Genomic DNA, 21,471 nt, shown 5'->3' on the forward strand with positions numbered 1-21,471 from the left:
GACAAACAAGATGGGAAAAAGGAAGTAATCATTTTTGGGTTCTGGATAAAGTAAGAGGAAGGACAACTAAATGATCAACCACAAAGCACAAGATGGCATAGGATATGTATAGATCCTTGACTAATACCTTCCCAACAGAAGAGCTGACAAAAACTGTGAGAGTACAAAACGTGGGTTTTCAAAATGTTGAAATGATCAAAATATATGTTGAAGCCTTGACACCCATTTGATTAGTCAATAGGGTCTTGCAAAATACGTGTCATAACTTCTAAATAAATTAAGTGACATTTACAAAGATTTTTAATCTAACGTTTGCAGTTACTAATATAGAGAGGCAATGCCTATTCTCTGACTTGTTTGCTAAGTTAACCCTTTACTTTGAATCTCTTAGGCATCTGTTTTAACTATGTGTCATTGTCAAGTGGTGATGGTGTTGATGTCGTCAGTACATGTAATGTATGAGGTAAGTACACTATATTGCATATTGTGAATGCCTAGCTGCGTAATGATTTTCCAAACTGGGGCAAATAAAGATATTGACTGATTGAATTGATTGGTGGTGTTAGGAAGGGTACGGTTATTTGGGCAGGGGATGGGGAGTGGACTACTGTACCTGTTGTATGGCGGCCCTCTGCATGGCAGGGGTACAGGGGCTGGAGCTGCTCCCGGAGCTCAGTCTGGTATGGATGTTTAGGGGGAGAGGAAGGGGGTGTAGGGGAAGGGGCAGCCCAGCCAACACTCTGTTCAGGTTGACCTGATAGCTGTCAGAGGTCTTCCCCCTTTCCATCTCCATCTGAGCAACATGGACAAGGACAGTCAGAACCAGACCCCTGGACACTGTAGTCAGACTATATTATTGCATACTGGATTATGAATTATAACCAATAACCCAAAACAGACTTCAAATCTCTCTTTGAGCGACTAATAGCTATCTGGCACACTAATGCACAAACGCAAACAAACACAACACTAGACACATAGAGATACAGACAGGGCGGTGAGAGAGAGAGAGGGAGGCAGCGAGTAGTGTGTGGGTGGGGGGGGGCTCGGGGAGAGTGGGACAAGGGGGACTTTACCGCTTTGCACTGGCTATTTGCAGGGCAGTTAGGCGTGGCACTAGCAGCCTTCTGGGGCTCCCTCTGTTTGTGTCTGTGGTCGTGCTGAAGCGAAAGCAGCTGCGTTTGGTCTTTGGGCAGCGTGCGGTGGAACTTTTTACCCTGCTGCTGCTGCTGGGGCTGCTGCTGAGGATGAGGCAGTGGAGGTGGAGGCTCGGTCCTCCTCTACACAACGACAGAGACAAACACAGGACACTGGCATTCAGCAGCCTCATCCCGTGCCTGCAGTACTGCTCCAAGACAGATAGATGACAAGGCCAGGTGGCCAATGCTGCAGCCTGGAAACAGCTGCTTTCAATAGAGCCTCTACTGTAGCTAGAAGATCCAGGCCCAGTAGAAGGCTCTCATTGAAACTGAAACTGGAACGAGGCTAAACTCTCTCCAGACGTCAGAACTGGAGGAGGTATTGTTTCAGGAGGGGCACTCCCAGGCTTTATGATCAGCACACATGAAAAGCACACACACATACACTCACATAGAGCCCTCGCCCCAAACACACACACACCCGCAAGAAGCACATAAATACAGTATCAACTGAATTTCTTATTATAGTAAACCACCAAGGACATTTCTCCCACTGTTAAATGTATGTCATGCTTTTTCACTTCAGATTCAATGAAGTGATTACAAGGTCACACTGACATGAAGACTACATAGAGAGAAAGAGAAGTTGAGCTAAATCAATTACACACCTGTAATCCCATATAAGCTTGGATGTTTTTCATCTATGATTTATGATGAGTTCACCATAATTTCATGCTATTTGCTAAATCAGATTAAATGAGAAACAAAAAGCCCCTTAATGTTACTTGGTATTTACTCTCTCTTTTACCAGCGTTGACAAACGCAAGGAGAGCCTTTTTCTCCAAGCACTGCATGCTATTTAAAGACTAAACACAAGCCATGGATTTATATCACGGGGATCAAGACTAATGTTTACAATGAGGATATTGTGAATCGAGATACATAAATAATCTAATAGGGTTCTGGCTGTTCGGCACAGCAGTGGGCTTCTCAAGCAAACGAGGAGGCAGGATTCCATACTCAAGTGACAAACACATAGGCTGCGTTTGATCTCAATGCATTGAGAATGCATTGTTTTATTCTCCCTACCATAGCAGCGAGAAGTAGGGGAGCTGCAGTACCCCCCGAAAAATTTGAATAAAAAAATAAATATATATTAAAATCTCACAAAAGTGGTGCACTGGGCCTTTACTAGTCCTGTATTACCGGACCAATATAGTTATCGGTAGCATGGGCAATTTTTTTCTTATTGTAAGTCTAAACATTCCTTTTCATTGCTTTTCAAACATATTTTTCTTTACATCGCGGTGGGGGGTTGCACTTGCATCCACATATCAAGCAGTTACAATCCGTTGTGCCTAAATAGGATTCCTCCTGTCAATTACTTTAGATGCAACTTTAAAGTCGATGCCTTTTAAAAGCAAATGACGCCTTTTAGTACAAGGCTCCTTGTGGATTAAAAGTCAAACAGAGCCGTTCAGAGTTCTTAAGTGTTTTCTTCTACAGTACATTACAGTACATAGTCTTTCTGTTGCCTTTGAGTACGCAGGATTGACTGTGTTTCCAGTTAGCCTAGCATCTATCATCATTAGAAGTTAGGGAAACAGACCTTAAGAGAATGTGGCCTTTAGCTACCCATGCTAAGTCTGGGATAGCATGAGAGGAATAATTTAACAGGACCTGTGGTACAGGAGCCATAGTATACTCTGAGAAAGCAACAAGGTCTTGACTTTGAAATCAGCCATGGTAGTCTAAACATTGAATTTTTCACCATTCTATTTTCTCTACTCCTTCATTGACAGCAACAAACTTGCTCTTGACACACCGGTGTTCTCACACTCTGTGCCGTTTCATGCAGAACCAGTCATAATATTTCCCATAGACCAAGACACAACATTCATACCAAAACATTTGAATTCAATAACCACCCATGTCTTTCATAAATATTGGAGTGATTTCATGGCACGGTTTGATGCATTTCGTTCTCTATGCAGGTTGAGTGACAAAAAACAGAAGGCAGTTATTACCTGTTCATTTAAAGGACCTGCAGGTCTTCCTCCGACATCACTCCTCTGTGTGCCACAATCCTCCAGCTACAATTCAACGAGAGAGAGAGAGAGAGAATTTTGTTTTTGATCACGTCAAGGTTTCTGACTTAGGAAATCCAATGACTGAATCCTGGTGAAAAACCTAAAATATTCAGTGTCTAGCTAGCTTGCATAAGGCTCTTAACCCTCCTCTTTTAAATATTTAACCATGAAAATTAGTCCACATAACTCTAAATGACCCTGATAGAGTGAATGGCTGAATCAAAAGCGTGCAGAGAGTTCTTCCCCCCTGGGCTAACACAGAATGGGTTAAAAACATGTTCTAGTCAATAGATGGTAAATGGTACAGGTTGCATCTCCAGATGCGCTTGAGGATGCTTGAGGATGAGGCGGCGGAAACCCATGTAAGCTACAGCTGAGACAGGCAGACAGGAGGAGAGAGAGCAGCACAGCCAGGCAATCAGCCCTACTGGCCATCTGTAATTAATTGGTAGCCGGGCCACTCTCCAGGATTCTGTCTAAACTCATTAGAGCTGCCTTCTACATCACTCTCACCAAGAGAAACACATGCATGGAGCACGTCAAGATACATACAAAGGCTGCATCCCGAATGGCACCCTGTTCCCTATATATTGTACTACTTCTGATCAGAGGTGGTCAAAAGTAGTACACTATATAGGGAATAGGGTGCCATTTAGGATGCAACCTATGTGTGTAGCTTGACATGCTCCATGCATGTGTTTGTTAAATGGTCCATGCATGTGTTTTATATTGTTCATTGTTCAGGTTTTATTGTCATGCACACAGGGTTGCCAGGTCTCGCTTAAATTTCGATACCAACGATCTCTCAAAACCCATCCCCTAGGCCTGAAAACTAGCACCTACATTTTTTTCTACAGCAAGAGCGGAGTTGCCACATTTATCCAATAAACCCTTTTTCTATAACGTTATCGAGCGAATTAAGAAGGAATATCGACGTAATTTGTAATGACGTAAACTAAGAAGCAAAATTTGTTTTTCCATCAAAATAATAATTATTGCGAGCTTAAGAATAAGTTGCAAGAGAAAATATATTTTGCCCTTATTAAACTCACCTGATAATTTTCCATCAATGGATATCTATTTAACTTGTTTTGACTGCTATGATTAAGCAATAAGGCCTGAGGAGAAGTGGTATATAGCCAATATACCACAGATAAGGGCTGTTCTTAAGACACAGCCCTTAGCCGTGGTATATTGGCCATATACCACAAACCCCTGAGGTGCCTTATTGCTATTACCAATGTAATTAGCAATTTTTTGTCACACACTGGTTACATGGTCTGATATACCATGGCTTTCAACCAATCAGCATTCAAGGCTCAAATCACCCAGTTTATAATTGTAAATAAATCCTGTTTGCGCATGTGCATAACTATAGATAAATCCGACAGGAGTGATGAAAGATGGACAGAGGATCTCAAAATCTCTGTGCAAGAAACACTTGGACGAACTTCAAAAAACAAATCTTAGGCTATTTTCGCCCCAGTCCTCTCAATAACTTCTTTCTGTTTTTTATTTTGAATTAATTTGCAAAAATGTCTAAAAACCTGTTTTAGTTTTGTCATTATGGGGTATTGTGTGAAGAATGATGAGAACAAAATTGTATTTAATCAATTTTCGAATTAGGCTGTGAAGTAAAGAAATGTGGAAAAAGTCATGGGGTCTGAATACTTTCCGGCAGACGGTAGCACGGAGAACATTCCTTATCTCGGGCGACTGGAGTCTTTGGCAATTTTTCGGGCCTTTCTCAGACACCACCTTGCATATACGTCCTGGACGGCTGGGACGTTCACCCCCAGTGATGCACTGGGCCGCCCGCACCACTCTTTGTAGGGCCTTCCGGTCGCGGGCGGTGCAATTTCCATACCAGACAATGATACAACCAGTCAGGATGCTGTCGATGGAGCAGCTGTAAAAGTTCCTAAGGATCTGAGGAGCCATGCCTCCTGAGGGAGAAGAGGCTCTGTGTTGCTTTCTACATGACTGTGCTGGTGCGAGAGGACCATGATGTGGACACGGAGGAACTTAAAGCTCTTGACCCTGTCCACTGCGGCCACGTCGATGTGGATGGGAATAGGGGGCCATTTGGAACGCACCCATACTGTATACATGATTTGTGGGCTATTGCTCAGCTAATGGCACATTGAGCAGACTCAAAACCACTGCACACCTTAATGATCCCACTGAACATGACTGTAATAGACCCGCACAGACTGACATGTCATCTACTGTACTGTACTGCAGTCAGGTAGGCAGGTGTGGCTCATCCAGAGCCACTGAACTGTGGGAGATTAATTAACCGAGTGTTTGAATTAAACAGTCTAATTAAAGTCCTCAGAACGACATGACAGCCCTTTACCTCGGCTATAGGATGCCGTAATTGTCACTGACTTCTCACCATGGCACTCAGCCTAGCTCCAACTTCAAATAATGGGAAATGTTAATACAGCAGAAAAAAGTAAGAGATGTTTAATTATTTTCTTTCAGGATGGTCCCACAGGCAATTTCTTTCTGATCTTCCATAGTGTTTCTAACTTCATCAGTGGAGTTAAATGCTACCTTGGTGGATTTAATAACCAATGGGCTGAAACCTGACACAAAGTGAAAGTGCTGCGTCAACACCCTTCATATCAAATGCATATAAGCAGTTTTTGTAGAGGAACATGTATAAAATGTTAACTTGCACCTGGATTAAAAATGCATTAACCTTGTCACAATGCATTTTTCAGAGCAGGTTACTGACAAAACAAAGTGAGTCCCGTCCCAGTGAAAACTACAGTGTTATGTGTTATGATGCACAACCAGGTTAACACAGACTTCAGACACACATTATGTATGGACCAAAAATGTCAACCGAGACTAGAATCTAGATCATATTGGCCCATGACAATGCTGTTTGAACTCCAGGAACTTACAGCTTGTAGCAGCTTGTAAAGTACAGTGTTATTACACAATAAACTAAATATTTATAATCCTCCTCAGATATCGGGCACAAAAGACCATCAAATCAGCACATACTTGTTTGGTTTCTGCCTATCACATGGAGCAATACAAGCGGATAAGAATTGCGTGGTTAGGGCAGGTGGTCTACTACCTAAAAAAAATATGTTTTTTTTATGGGGGGTCAAATTTGCCAGCTACCTGTTTCTTGTCCCTTCTCTTGCTCCTCTCATTGAATAGACCTCGGTCATTAGCTTCAGTCTCCTCTCTCCATAGCATCTCCTGTAGCTCTGGCCATTGGAACCCAGAATCCTGCAGCTGCCTCCTTTGTTGCTGTAACACAACAACACAACGTCATTAAACATGGTATTACCTCATTCAACAGAATATATTTTCTCTGCCAATTCTCAATGCGACATCACAGTCCAACACAGCACATGACATCATTCTCTATCCATCTGTACTGTACATCAACAAAAACACTACAGAACACACCATAGCTCTGTATGCAGACCTAATACGACATACAGTATCACGTCAGTCATCTTTTGTGCAAAGCAAACCACACAAAAGCATCACTCCCGAAAGCAATCCCTCCGTATTTGGAAACCACAGTATAATACTCTATATTGTTCTATAGCACAATTCTTTGGTTTGTTCAACACAAAAGAGTCCTTCTCATTTGAGCCAAACAAACAACAGGAGGGGGAGAGAAAAAGAGAGAGCCCGTCAGTCTCTAGCCAGCCAAGCTCATTTGCTGGCTGGGCAGCAGGTGTTTGGCTCTGCTGCTCTGCTCGAGAGGGCTGCAGAGAGGAGTGGAGTGTTTCAACTAAAGAGTGTCTCTCACATCCTCCAGCCTCCTGCGCTGCTCTTTCTGCTGTTGGATCCTCTTCTGCCTCTCGGCCAGCAGCTGCTGTTTGTACCTCTCCTGGTCCTGGAGCTGCTGCTGGAGGACCTGCTGCTGTCGCTGGGCTTCGGACCGGGTCTTGTTCTCCTGCTGCAGACGCAGGAACTCTCTCCTTAGAGTGGACTCCCCCGGCAGGTTCACTATGGAGCTATGGATACAGGACAGAAATGGTAGCAAGGCACATAGTGAGTGACGGGCAGGAGTGAGGAGGCACATAGTTATATGGCTAGGAGTAGAGTTACACACAGGAAGGAACACTTGCATGCACATGCACACAAGCACACACACACAAATATATTTTTATAGTCACCGCCATATGACGCTCTGTGTCCAGCTAAGGGAACACAAGCAGGAGCATCTGATGACACGTTAATGTCTTCATGGACAAGCCCATGCATTCACACACTGTGCACTCTCAGATGAATATCCTCTATGACAGTTCTCAGGGTCAAGGCCTGCATTAGCTATTACATAACCAGTAAAGCGAGGACTAGTCACAGACAGGGTCAGCTGGCTGTTTGATGGACGTAGACGTGACGTCAGACCTAGAGTCTGACTTTTGTTACAGACAGGGTAAACGCTGTGTCATCATACCTGGGTTCACCTTCCTCGTCGTTCATCTCCTCCTCCTCATCCTCACTGCCGCTGTACTCATACTCCGGGCCCTCTGTGGACAACATGTGACTACTTCAGACATGAGGGATGCATGTAATCCCAATGATACCATCATGCACATGACTGTACATACTGAGAAAACAAGGAAAGGGTTCTAAACTTTACAACACTTTCACACATACTGTACTGTTCCCACAGTTAGCTAGTCAGTTCCTCCTCTCTCATGATCTGAGCAGGGAAGGTTTCAAGCATCAGTAAACCAACCTAATGTCTCCCCTCCAGGTGTCTCCTGCAGTTAACCCACATGGAACTAAAACTCGTCATGAACTGTCTCTCTCACTTCCTTTTCTTCAATAGGATTGCATTCCAAAATGCTTGTCATAATTGACTAAATACTTCTACATATTAAGTAAGGCTCATTCTTCCATCTGAGGCCTCATGAGAGATTGTGAATTACACACAGAGAGAGAGAGAGAGAGAGAGAGAGAGAGAGAGATATGCTGGAATTTGTAATTCCAAGTCAAACTCTAGTAGGTTATGAAAACAGGGTAATGACTGAGTGTATCTGCTGCGTTAGGAGCTGCCGCTATCAGCGTCTCACATGGTCTCACTACAGGCTTGGCTCTGCTCTAAAGGGTCATCCCTCTGTCCGTCTGACCAGCTAAGCAGAACGCCAACCAACAAACCAACGGCACAGGGTCGAGGAAACTGCTGTTTTGGTATTGGGGCGAAGCCTGGAGGCTCGGAGGGCGCAGGCAGGCAGGGAGACGATGTCATTATGTGGCGTGGGGAGGAAGACGGAGCGAGGGAGGCCGCTGGGGGTGTGGTGCAGTCTAGGAGATGATTAAACACTGCTTCCTCTGAGGCGCATTCCTCTCACATGACACGAGTATGCAGTCTCACTGTGAGAGGGCTGACAAGGAGCAGTCCTGCTGCTGCCTCTAAACCCAAATCCCACCACATTACCAGTGGATAATGGAACCCTTCATTAGAACCTTTCATTAATGACAGTCATACAGTAGCCTCTCCCTAGGCCTAGAGACATTAAACACAAGGGTAAACAGAGAACTGGGAGACAAGATTGAGAATCAAAACACCTTTTTACTGCCACTTTTACTGTCGCTGCCAGTGTGACCAAGAATAACAAGGCCAGAAAGTTGCCCCATGGTCATTGGCAACGCAAGGTATCATACAGCACTAAATCATGATATTAATTATAGCCTTGACTGCCAGACTCAGTTGTTGAGTGAGACTAGCTGATCTCTGATATCCCATTATGACAACATGGCCTCACCTTTGTCTCTCTTCTTCCTTGTTCTGTCCAGGTGGTCTTTGAGCATGATGCGGACCTGCCGTTCGTTGGGCAGGTCTTTGATGAATGAGTGTCTCAGGAGGGTTTCTGTGGCGGGACGATGGAGGTAGTTTTTTACCAGACAGCTCTCCACAAAGGTCAGGAACTTTTTGGACCTGGAGAGGACAGAGGGTCACAACTTACAGGCTCAGGCTGTGTCCGAGATGGCACCCTAACCCCTATGTAGTGCACTACTTTTGGCCAGATCCTCATGGGCTATAGGGAATAGGGTGCCATTTCAGACACAGCCTCAATTCCTTCTCAATGTCTGCCATGCAGCTGCTGGTATGAATTAATATTGAATTATCGAACTCCATGGGTTCAAACACAAGGCTTCATGCATTACGAAAGATAAAAAAGCAAGGCTGCTGAAGACATGTCAACAGGAAGACAAAAGTTTATCCACCTTCCCTTCCCATTGGATCTAAAAAGCCTTATTTTAGAGCATTGCATGCAGTCAAACTGTTACTGAGGGGATTGTCATCTCACACTGTGATGCTAGAATTACACCCAAGAACGTGACAATAAACAATATGTGCTCAGCCTGAACTAATGCTACAGTACACACAAAAACAGTAAGATAAGGGGTGAATAAGGGACATTGTATTGTGGCAGTTCTGTTGGCAGTAATGTTATTGGAGCTAGCTAAGAAAGAGAAAAGGCTGTGTGTAAGGGCAAAGGAAGGCGAAGCAAGGCTGTATGAGTTTTGGCCACTCTGGGGAAAACATTCCTGCTGTGTTGCTGAGGCTCTGTGGGGCGTGGTGTCGCTAAGCGAGAGAGGCTGAGCTGTCTTTCTTACCATTTCTTTGATTTGAGCTTGGGGGGCGGGTTGCGAGGAATGAGGAACAGGGCTCTCATGGGATGCATGTCACACAGGGCTGGGAACAGAGACAGACACAGACAGAGAAACTATGGCTGCGTCCCAAATGGCACCCTCGAGGACTTGGTCAAAAGTAGTGCACTAATGTAGGCAATAGGGTGCCATTTAGAACGCACACAGACAGACAGGGGATCGAGGTTATGAGAGGCTCCATTGTGGCCTAATCACATGGCAGGGGATGGAGAAGTGTTCCACAGTGTTGTCAATGTTAGGCTAAAGTCCTGTCCTGTTACCCTTGGCCTGCTTGTAGTGTGTGTTTACTACACAGTCCTACTACAACACTGTTTGTTTTTCATTCAGTGATTGTGAACTCCATCTCGGTCATGGTGCAACACTAGGCTTAGCAGACACCAAACAGTCATGAGTTTCTTTCATTTGTTTCTCTGTTTTTTGACTCAAGGAATTTCAATTTCAAAAAGCGAGAGAATTGTTTGACCTCCGTCACATCATTGTGAGCCCAATCACTTTCAATGACACTTGGATTCAGTCCATGACTGGTAATATGGGCTGCAATATCTGACAACTCTGTGAAGTCACTCACAGAGAGAGAATGAAAACATACAGTGAGTTAATCCAACAAAATTCAAAACTAGAACTTTGCAAGCGTAAAAGTACAGCATAATAACATAGGATATGCTTAAAGGGATACTTCAGGATTTTGGCAATGAAGCCCTTTATCTTCTTCCCCAGAGTCAGATGAACTCATGGATACCATTTGTATGTTTCTGCATCCAGTATGAAGGAAGTTAGAGGTAGTTTCTCGAGCCAATGCTAACCATAGACTTCCAAAATTGTGCTAACGCTAGTTAGCAATTGTGCAAACGCTAGGTCGCAACTTCCTTCAAACTGCACGCAGACATACAAATTGTATCCACGAGTTCATCTGACTCTAGGGAAGTTGATATTTTGTCTTCATTGCCAAAATCCTGAAGTATCCCTTTAAAAGAAAATAAACCATATAATTACAGTAGAGCAAATTAGTCATGGCCTCCAAAAAACCCTCCAACTTTAAGATGTGTAGGAGAAAGCGAAGATTCCTTGACGAGACTGCAATGTGTATGGACAGGAGGGGAGGGAGAAGGTGACACTTACGTGGTGCTCCTTCAGCCATCTCCAGAGCTGTGATTCCCAGCGACCACAGGTCACTCTATAGAGGAGGAGAGTCATCCAGTCAGATCCACTCAACAGACAAGCGTGGGGACTCATCTTGATATGTCAATCAATGTCAGATTTTTGTTTTCGCTGAATCACATTTGGATATTTGGTCACAATTAGGCTGGGAAAATACTAGTTAAGTTAAGGAGAGTGCTCATGGCCATCTTTATTGTAGTTAGCTCATATATTAGCTGATAAGCAGATTTTGTTATGTTATGTTATTATCAAGTGGATTTTTCTCTTCAGTCGCGTAGTAGCCTGTCCTACTCCCAAGCCTATGACTTGTCTAATAATCACTGATCAGAAACATTTAGAATGCAATAATGTAGCCTAAATCAAATGTATTATTTTGCTCTTGTCTCACGTAGCCTTATGTAATCTATCCACCACCAAGCTGTGAGAGCGCATCCTTTTTTAGTTGTTTTAATGTAACTTAGCCTACTTCAATATAATCAATCAATCATTCATTCATTCATTCATGTCATTACACAGCATACAAGTCATTCATGCCTTTAAATACAATCAAGCATTTTTTTCAATTAAATAACAAAGGGAGCCTTGAATAATTAAACAATAAATAAAAAAAGTAGATTTTCTGCCAAACATCCATTTGAATAATTGCTCAAAAGCCCTGTTTTAAATGCATGTTTGATGAGGAAAATATTTGTGTCAGTTATGGGTCTACATTCGATAGTTTACAAGGTCCAGCAAGGCACATTAGCAGTGCAGTCATAGGGTGTATTTTGTTAGGATGTATCGGCGTTAACAGATGCTATAGGAATATGGGCTTCTCCTGATACTGAGATGTACTGCCTGTCGTATTCTTGTGGATCATCATTCTCCCGAGTGCACTCGAGCCTATTCGTATCCCAATTTGAAACGTTTCAATCTTCAGAAAAAAAAGTTTAATCATGGTCACAAATGTCTCTGGCCCAGCCAATATTGGAATCCTGGCGGCGCTAGTGTCTGCAGCTGCTGTGGCCGTATTAGGCTAAAAGGTGCGCAGACACGCACCACTTTCCTTTTCTCAAAACAGCACGGCAAGACCGAAACCTGCCCGGCCAGAATCAATTCACAAGATTGACCCGCCCGTCGGGTTCGGGCTCAGAATGAAAACTCTAACACACACACACACACACACACACACACACACACACACACACACACACACACACACACACACACACACACACACACACACACACACAAACAGCATTTCCAGTAGAGATGGTGGCCTCTTACCCTGTAGTCATAAGTAGAGTCTGGGTTCTCGTCACAAGCAATGACTTCAGGGGCCATCCAGTACGGAGTCCCAATAAAGGTGTTCCTCTTCCCTATCGTCCTGTCCAGCTGAGCACTCACCCCAAAGTCAACTGGCAAAGACAAGACACAGTGTTCAAACAGATTAAACCACACCTACAAGGGGAGAGCAAGCAAATACTGAAGTGACAGTGACACTGTGGCTATGTGGGTTGTGAGTTGAACTTTGACCCTGTCTCCTAGTCCTTACCCAGCTTGACCTCTGCGTTCTCAGTCAGCAGCACGTTCTGGCCTTTGATGTCTCTGTGAATGACGTGGTGTGAGTGGAGGTGAGACAGGCCCTGTGTTGACACACACACAAATACACACACAATATCAGGACACGACACACGCATGCACTCACACATTGTACACATCACATGATCTCTCTCTCTCTCTCTCTCGGGGCTTGGAAGCTGTCCAACAGAACAGGCAAAGAAATCGTACACTGCTTCAAAGGAGTTAAAAATAAACACAGGAAGTTTATTTTATTTAAGATAATGACTTCACCGTGCTACGCAGCTATCTGCCCCTGTGAGCCATCGTCTAACCCTCCATTACTGTCCTACCATAAGTTTATAAGCAAAAGCTCCAAGCCCAATGCAATAACGCACCCACTACAATATGGCCGATATAGGATGAGAAGAGCTCTCTGAAATGATTCTCAGGACCTTTACATCTCCCCAGGGGTTTGTGGAGAGTCCTATTTAAATGGCTTATCTCCAGCAGCAGTACTCACTCTGAGGACCTCCCTGCAGATGTAGGCGATCCAGTCTTCTTTCAGGCAGTTCCCTTTAGTCTTCTTCACTAGGTCAGTGACTGAGCCCGCCCCACAGTACTCCATCACCAGCTACACAGCAAGGTCACACACAGACACAGAGGAAATGGCTCAGACAGATGCCAGGCCACCAGCAGAACCCTGTTACTACAACTGCTAGGCCTAAAACACTCACACATCCAGTACAGCACACAAGGAAAGGCACAGATACAACTTGGACTTTGAATGAGTTAAAGGGCTCTGAGGTTTCCCTGGTCAGGTCACGGTGTCAGGAACAACTCCTGGCCCTTGTTATGCATTCTGGAACCATGTTCTTTGGTGCATACCACAGGAAGTTGGTGGCACCTTAATTGGGGAGGACGGGCTCATGGTAATGGAGCGGAATAAGTGGAATGGTATCCCATTTTTTCCTGACACCATTCCATCAGCTCCGTTCCAGACATTACTATGAGCCCTCCTCCCCTCAGCACCCTCCACTGGTGCATACTAACCCAAAGAAGCTGTATGAGCTGTACATACATATAGATAGAGATACAGGCCCTCTTAAAGATGATGGTGTTATTGAGATGAGATGATTGAAGTGAGGAGAAATCAACAGAGATGGAAAGCAGCCACTCACCCAGAGCTGGTCATCCTGACCTGCAGGACTCTTCTTCACAAAGGCACCATAGTATGTAGCTATATTCCTATGATGGGAATATGTCTTCAACATATTAATCTCTAACTTTATTTCATCTTCTTCCTCCTGCAAACAAAAAAAGGATATTACATTTTTTTTTTTATATCAAACTTGACAACGGAAAACAGCAGGCTGTAATGCAGTCAACCCCAAACCCAGATAGTGAAAACCCTGCTTCTCTTGCTGCCCAAGCATATAACAGTTACAGTTTACTTTTAAGCCAACATTCAAGTTAAACTGAGATGGTGGATTTGTGCTGGGCCCGCCATACTGGTGACCCACAAGCCTACCAACACACATTGCAATCAACAGCAGTGATAATTTCATCACTGGCTCAGTCTCTACCAATTATGGCATGTGGGCTTGGAGTCCATTTTAGCATTCATATTTACATTGCATGGGGCACTAAGGATATGTTGATTTGTTTCTTCCCATACACTCTACTGATAGACCCTCACTAAGGCTAAGGGAGGGCTCATGTAGCATAGTACGTCTTTGGCGTGGAGATAGAAACAGACAGCTTCTCTTTAAGAAGCAGTAGTGTGTGTCAGAGGGGCCTGAAGGGGATTTGTTTGTGTGTGAAGCCTTGGAAAAGCATGACACTCTCATGCATTGCGTTTCTATTCCCTGGGTTTTTCATACTGTAGTAGGCCTATAGTCAATGGACTGTAACATGACACTGTCTTTCCTGACAGGAAAACCACAACATCCCTTAGCTACTGCCCAGAATATATCTTAGAAATTCAGCCTAATGTGCTTTGATTTGGTCAAATATGTACATTTACTGTAGACTAGTTCATTCCAAAAAATCCTGTAAAGTATTTGTTTACAGTGTATCTTGTGCATATGACCAATTAGACTTTGATTTGATTTACAGGGGCTGATAGGTTGTGTGGTTTAATAACGATACTGAGCTCCCCCAAAAAATAACAGGATAATAAAAGTGTCGTTTTCTGCCAATTCACATATTTAACAACAAATACACACCCAAAATAGCCTACTATATAATAATATGAGTGGGAAATGACCTTTTCCCGAAACGGGAGCAGCATAACAGGTTTAAATGGGGACACCAGGCAGTTTTTCTCTCTATTCTCGCCTTACCAACAGCCTCCCAGCTCCTGTCTCCTGACCCCGAGAGAAACAGCAGCTCCATTCAAGATAGGCATTTGACCCTTCATACAGCTGAGTGACCTCTCTTAAAGAATGGTACCTTTCTGTCCTGGAAAGTGAGACAACCACATGCCTTCACTGAACCATCCTTTCCCTTTAAATCAAACCAGGAAGAGGAGAGGACATTCCTGCTCGGAAAGGACCCGGCACAGCTGCTCTCTGTACAGGACAATGTCTCAATCCCCAAGAGGGGTCGAGGCGAGTGACCGGGCCGCGGCTGGGCCCTAGGTCTGGGGCCAGGCAGCCTGTGGAGTAGGGGCTAATGAAGGGGGAGCGAGGGAAGGGGAGCGAAGGCGAGGGTAGGGTATGGGGGGGGGTTTAGTTATGTGACTGTCGGGAGGGATGTGTTGAAGCGGAGAGTAGGAAGCCAGGGCCCTGGGCCTTCAGTGAGGGGCCATTCAGTTCTACAGGAAATGTCCTGCTATTATCGCCCTGGGCAGATAGACAATACAAGATGGACAGGAAAAGGGCAAAGGCATTTGTGTGCTGAGAAGAGAGAGATTATTGTCCGAGAGCCTGTGGCGTTATCTCCTCTGCTTTTACTCTCTGGGGTTCAATACAATGAGCTGGGCCTTTTAAACTCATCTCGGCACCTCAGACATTCTTTACGTATTAGGCCAATACAACACCTTTAATATCAGCCAGCAATTCAAGGCTGATCTAATAAAAAGCAAGTCTAGATCAAAACACAGATATTGGAGAACTTAATATCAGTTTTAATGCTATGTTTTTATGACGATACATTTGAAACTGTGCTGTATTGATTAACTGTGTCTTATATTCTCTGTTGAGTAAAATAATAAGTTGTTCTTCATGCGGTGTGTTGAACTTCAGTCACTCTATACAACATTTCAGATTGCACTGCAGAGACTGATACTGTTGATCCTTCTTCAGCTCCCAAAAGTCAGATCTTAGTTTAAAATATACCTCGAAGCCACAAAAAAAAAAAACGGATTTAATTAAATCTTTGGCCATGTACACTTTGCGCTATTGTAATAACGCTCCTCTTTGTTCTTGTAGCGGGCCAGGAGGGCCAAATCAATCAGTTTCTATACAGTCTCATCACCAGGTAGCTTTATTGCCCTGAGGGGAATGAGATGATTAAACTTTCCCTGAACAAACATGGCTCCCAGTGTTCTCACCTGCTGATTGACAGCTCAGGATTTAATAACCTTTGGTGCGCCGTGTTAACTGGGCCTCATTTGCATTTCTTAAATAAAACACTGTCTTTGAAGGTAAACTGATCTGAGTGCAAAACCCCTCCTTGCCCCTTTGACTCAGCAGAGTGGCAGTCCCACGGCTGTGGCCCTCCCTGCCTATGTCTTGGTGGCTTTTCAGTGCAAGGAGCAAGTGATGGAGACAGGAACCAGGAAGTGGCCTTCTTACCTCTGTCACGTCCATGACCTTGATAGCAGCCAGCTGTCCCGTCTTCACATGTCGCCCCTGTTGAGACCCAAGGACAGTCAGTGGAACAGTTAGGGACAGAATGGCCATCGGACACCAATAAAATCTAAGACAATCAAGGACACTCAAAGTCTATGATGATGATGATGATGAGTATACTGTTAAGAGTTATTAAGCAAATTTGGTACTGTGACCCTAGAAGCTTAGGTCACAAAGTCACTCAAGACACATTGGGAAAAGTAAGACAATGAATTTAGTGTATAATAATTACAGTTGGACTACTTGCACAAACATTATGCAGTAGTTAAGGTTATTGTTGAGACAACCACAGCATTTTATGAAAGATATCTTTTTTTAAACATACGCATCATTCAATACAGGGCATACTGGCAACCACAACGGAAAGTCTAGCGCCCAAGACCATGTCTACCAGTCAGGTGAGGTAAATTGAGGAAGGGGAAAATGTAGCTATTTCTGTAACTGAGTCTGGTGGCAGAAAAAGAGGAAGCGAGAGGTAGGAGAGCAGTGAATTTTTTAAAACTTTGTGTATGTGTCAGAACCTAAGGAGCAGAAAACTAGGTACAGCAACTCCTAAAGCAATTATTTGTGAAAAGTGTGTAGAGAAAATGGAACACGGGCCTGAGCTGGAGCAGTACATGTTTCACTAGACTGACCTCCATTGTTTGTTTATTTGAAAAATGGCTCATATCATCCAACACAATTGACTGTTGTCTACGGAATATCATGTACATATGGAGAGATTGAGTCACTTGGAAATACCACAAAATGATGTTATCCACCTCAGAAATCCCAGTTTTACTCCACCAATCTTGAAAACAACTCTTATAACCTATGCTAAGATTGTAATTTCTTATTTCACATACAAAAGCATTTCATATGTCTGAGTTGGCAAGCAAAAAGTCACACTTAGTATGGTGTAAGAGTTTCAGTAAAATGATTCTAAAGAGAAAATGAAGCAATACTCCTTGTGAATCTGATTCAAAGAAACAGTTACACTGTCCATCCTGAGAACTGTTGCAATGAATGTCAATTTGTGGGAGAAAAACTATCCCCACGTGAAATGTTTTTCTTAACATATGAGTCAATATCCTATTCTAAAATCAGGAGTGTAGCGAGGAGCATTCAGGTGGGACAATCACATAATCAATACAATGCATTTAGCTGCCTCTCATAAACCAATAAGAGGCTTCTGTAACATTCCCATTGACTGCAGCCATCTCGTCTATGTTCAGTCACAGCACAATGGGCTGAGGCAGATTGATGTTCGTCCATTGCACTTTACCGTTATTTTGCAAATGAATTTGCCATTTTGACAGATGCCATACATTTGAGTTACTTATGCAGTGGAGTGAATGTAATGACTATGGCGGTTATTCTCCAAATTAAAAATAAACAGAACACAGACTACAGGCATTGCAAGCACTTATCATCCAGTATTGTTAATAGCACTGTGCAGTTTTGCTCTAGACGCTAGAATCACCTATCCCCGAGGAGAGAGGAATGGTCCTGAACTTTCATATGTGGCTATGCTCACTGACAGAATGTGACATGACTACTGTAATACAGTGCACTTGTGCACATCTGTAATAAAGTGCACGGAGATGGAGAATAATTGATGGAGATAATTGAGAAAGATCTTAATAGCTAGTTTCCCATGTTAAAGCTTGGCAATGCTGTATATACACTACGAATTACTTATAAAAAACTCAGCAAAGGTTAAAATCACATTCATGGATATGTAATTTTGTGACAACAGAGCTATTTATTTTACCAACGGTAAGAGGACAACTGTGACCAACATTCCTTTTTTTTAATAAGAAAACAGAATGCAAGCAGCATATGTGTCTTTTTTTGCCTCAGTGCATTTACACAAATTATTTTTCCTTACTTTGTCATTCTGAATTACCCACTGCAAGCATTTTGTTTGCACATATGTAGCAGATCAAAGACTACCATTCCATTCAATTGTATCCAGGAAGAGCAATTCACACAGCTATACCAGGTGTGAACTACTCACTTCACCCCATAACACAACAATGCTCTCACTAGTCTGGTGTACAGTGCCTTCGGAAAGTATTCAGACCCCTTGACTTTTTCCACATTTTGTTAGGTTACAGCCTCATTCTAAAATGTATTAAACTGTTTTTTCCCCTCATCAATCTACACACAGTATCCCATAATGACAAAGCAAAAACAGGTTTTTGAACATGTATTACAAATAAAAATGGAAATATCTCATTTACATAAGTATTCAGACCCTTTACTCAGTACTTTGTTGAAGCACCTCTGGCAGTGATTACAGTCTCGAGTCTTCTTGGGTATGACACTACAAGCTTGGCACACCTGTATTTGGGGAGTTCTCCCATTCTTCTCTGCAGATTCTCTCAAGCTCTGTCAGGTTGGATGGGAAGCGTTCCTGCACAACTATTTTCAGGTCTCTTCAGAGATGTTCGATCGTGTTCAAGTCTCTGGCCGGGCCACTCAAGGACATTCAGAGACTTGTGCCAAAGCCACTCCTGCGTTGTCTTGGCTGTGTGCTTAGGGTCGTTGTCCTGTTGGAAGGTGAACCATCTCCCCAGTCTGAGGTCCTGAGCGCTCTGGAGCAGGTTTTCATCAAGGATCCCTCTATACTTTGCTCCATTCATCTTTCCCTCGATCCTGACTAGTTTCCCTGTCCCTGCCGCTGAAAAACATCCCCACAGCATGATGCTGTCACCACCATGCTTCACCGTAGGGATGGTGCCAGGTTTCCTCCAGACCTGACGCTTGGCATTCAGGCCAAAGTGTTCAATCTTGGTTTTATCAGACCAGAGAATCTTGTTTCTCATGGTCTGAGAGTCTTTAGGTGCCTTTTGGCAAACTCCAAGTGGGCTGTCATGTGCCTTTTACTTTATGGCCACTTTACCATAAAGGCCTAATTGGTGGAGTGCTGCAGAGATGGGTGTCCTTCTGGAAGGTTCTCCCATCTCCACAGAGGAACTCTAAAGCTCTGTAAGGGTGACCATTGGGTTCTTGGTCTCCTCCCTGGCCAAGGTTCTTCTCCCACGATTAATCAGTTTGGCCGGGCGGCCAGCTCTAGGAAGAGTCTTAATGGTTCCAAACTTCTTCCGTTTAAGAATGATGGAGGCCACTGTGTTCTTATGGACCTTCAATACTGCAGAAATGTTTTGGTACCCTTCCCCAGATTTGTGCATCGACACGGCTTGGCTTGTGGCTTGTGGCTTTGTTTTTGCTCTGAAATGCACTGTCAACTGTGGGACCTTATATAGACAGGCGTGTGCCTTTCCAAATCATGTCCAATCAATTTAATTTACCACAGGTAGACTCCAGTCAAGTTGTAGAAACATCTCAAGGATGATCAATGGAAACAGGATGCACCTGAGCTCAATTTCGAGTCTCATAGTAAAGGGTCTGAATACTTATGTCAACAAGATATTTCAGTTTTTTATTTGTAATCCATTTTCAAACATTTTTAAAAACCTGTTTTTGCTTTTGTCATTATGGGGTATTGTGTGTAGATTGCTAAAGAAATAGTTTTATTTCATCCATTTTAGAATACAAGTCAAGGGGTCTGAATACTTTCCGAAGGCACTGTATTTTACCTTAACTAAACAGGAACAAGGGAGTGAAATGCATAAGGAGAGAGAACACTGATTGTCTTTTAATTCCCAAGATGCTTTCTGTACTCTAATATATGGATATTACGAGTATAGGCAGGAGATTTAGCTATCCATTTAGATCCAAGCTACCCATCTAAAGCAGAGTTTCTAACTCAACTTTGAAAACCATGAACACATCAGGGAAAACCTAGAGAGAGTTTCTCTGTTGGTAGCTTGCCAGTATTGTTCCAATATATCCCAATGGCAATTGACAAGACACCTACTCGTTCCACAAATCCAAACTTGGGGACTAGTATCAATCACATTCCACTGGGCAAAAACTGATTGAATAACATTGTTTCCACATCATTTCAACAACAAAAATTAAACGTGATGAAGTTGGAAAACTGTTTGGATTTGCAAAAAGTCATCAGCCTAAGGGATTTTTGTATTTTTTTCACCCAACTTGTAACCTAAATCTAATGACATGGTGACTTTTTTTTGTTGATTTAACATTGAATTCCCGTTAGACAACTCAACCAAATGTAGTTCAAAACTAGACATTGAACTGACGTCTTTGCCCAGTGGGATAGTATTGTGCAGCTGCACTGTTGCACAATATGCTCGTCTACGTAACCACAGTCTTGCACATCCACAGAAATGAGGGATCACTAATCACTCACATATGTGATAACGATCCGATCCACAGATTGCCTTGAAATAAACGCCTATTTTATTTCTGTACAGTTTGCAATACAAAATAAATACACATGCAAACCTTTGACTGCCTTTGAGTGATAGCATGTTTATTGCTATTTCCTGCCATTGACTGCCCATGTTTATCTGTGATAGTTGTGTGTACTGTAGGACATCAATGTGAGAAGATCCTAGAGAGCGGTCTGTGCAGACTGCTGTTTGGCGGTTGGGCGGGCAGACAGCAGCAGGCCACACCATGTGAACAGATTTCTGAAGCAGACACTCAGCACCAGGTTCAATTAGGATGTGGGCCAGTGTTCCCCACAAGCACAGGCAGGAGTTAAAATGGACACAGCTTCCTGTGCCAGACTAGCAGAGTGAGAGAGCAAGCACATATGGGAAAATAACAAGAGCCCCATAATCAAATCTGATTAAAATATGATTCTCTTTAACAATAACAATGAGCTGAAAACTGTTTGGGCTAATGACCAAATAGTAACAATAGACTTCTAGGCAAAGTCACTAATATTTACTTTGATAATAGTCAGATCAAAATAGGATTTTTTACAAATGCTTTACATAATTACAGATGTATTTTACTTCTGTAGAAAAACATGTGAGGGATTGTGGCACACAGTCTTGCATTGATCAAAATTATTCTTAAACATTCAAGCTGGCTGTGTTCCATTGCCAGAGGCAAACTCTCCAAATACAAAGCCAAGCTTTTATAGAGGCTATTTCAAAG

At 43.2% G+C, this 21,471-nt stretch overlaps 1 protein-coding gene across 5 annotated transcripts in view; it reads right to left on the minus strand.

Moving 5' to 3' along the window:
• Positions 1-21,471, minus strand: part of LOC115174944 (mitogen-activated protein kinase kinase kinase kinase 4) — a 57,722-nt gene that overhangs the window by 28,628 nt on the left and 7,623 nt on the right. For 3 of the 5 annotated variants that reach the window (XM_029734014.1, XM_029734004.1, XM_029733995.1), the window contains exons 3-16: positions 16,393-16,449; positions 13,774-13,899; positions 13,116-13,226; positions 12,588-12,678; positions 12,320-12,450; positions 11,015-11,069; positions 9,842-9,920; positions 8,986-9,158; positions 7,671-7,743; positions 7,017-7,224; positions 6,371-6,502; positions 3,167-3,232; positions 1,077-1,280; positions 614-793 (exon numbers count right to left, since the gene is read on the minus strand). In XM_029734014.1, the coding sequence (XP_029589874.1) occupies positions 614-793; positions 1,077-1,280; positions 3,167-3,232; positions 6,371-6,502; positions 7,017-7,224; positions 7,671-7,743; positions 8,986-9,158; positions 9,842-9,920; positions 11,015-11,069; positions 12,320-12,450; positions 12,588-12,678; positions 13,116-13,226; positions 13,774-13,899; positions 16,393-16,449 (1,686 nt within the window). Of the gene's footprint in view, positions 1-613; positions 794-1,076; positions 1,281-3,166; positions 3,233-6,370; positions 6,503-7,016; positions 7,225-7,670; positions 7,744-8,985; positions 9,159-9,841; positions 9,921-11,014; positions 11,070-12,319; positions 12,451-12,587; positions 12,679-13,115; positions 13,227-13,773; positions 13,900-16,392; positions 16,450-21,471 lie in introns of those variants that run through there. The other 2 variants (XM_029734032.1, XM_029734023.1) reach the window with 2 other exon arrangements.

Source organism: Salmo trutta, chromosome 3, assembly GCF_901001165.1.
Source record: "Salmo trutta chromosome 3, fSalTru1.1, whole genome shotgun sequence".
In the NCBI taxonomy this organism is placed as follows: Eukaryota; Metazoa; Chordata; class Actinopteri; order Salmoniformes; family Salmonidae; genus Salmo; species Salmo trutta.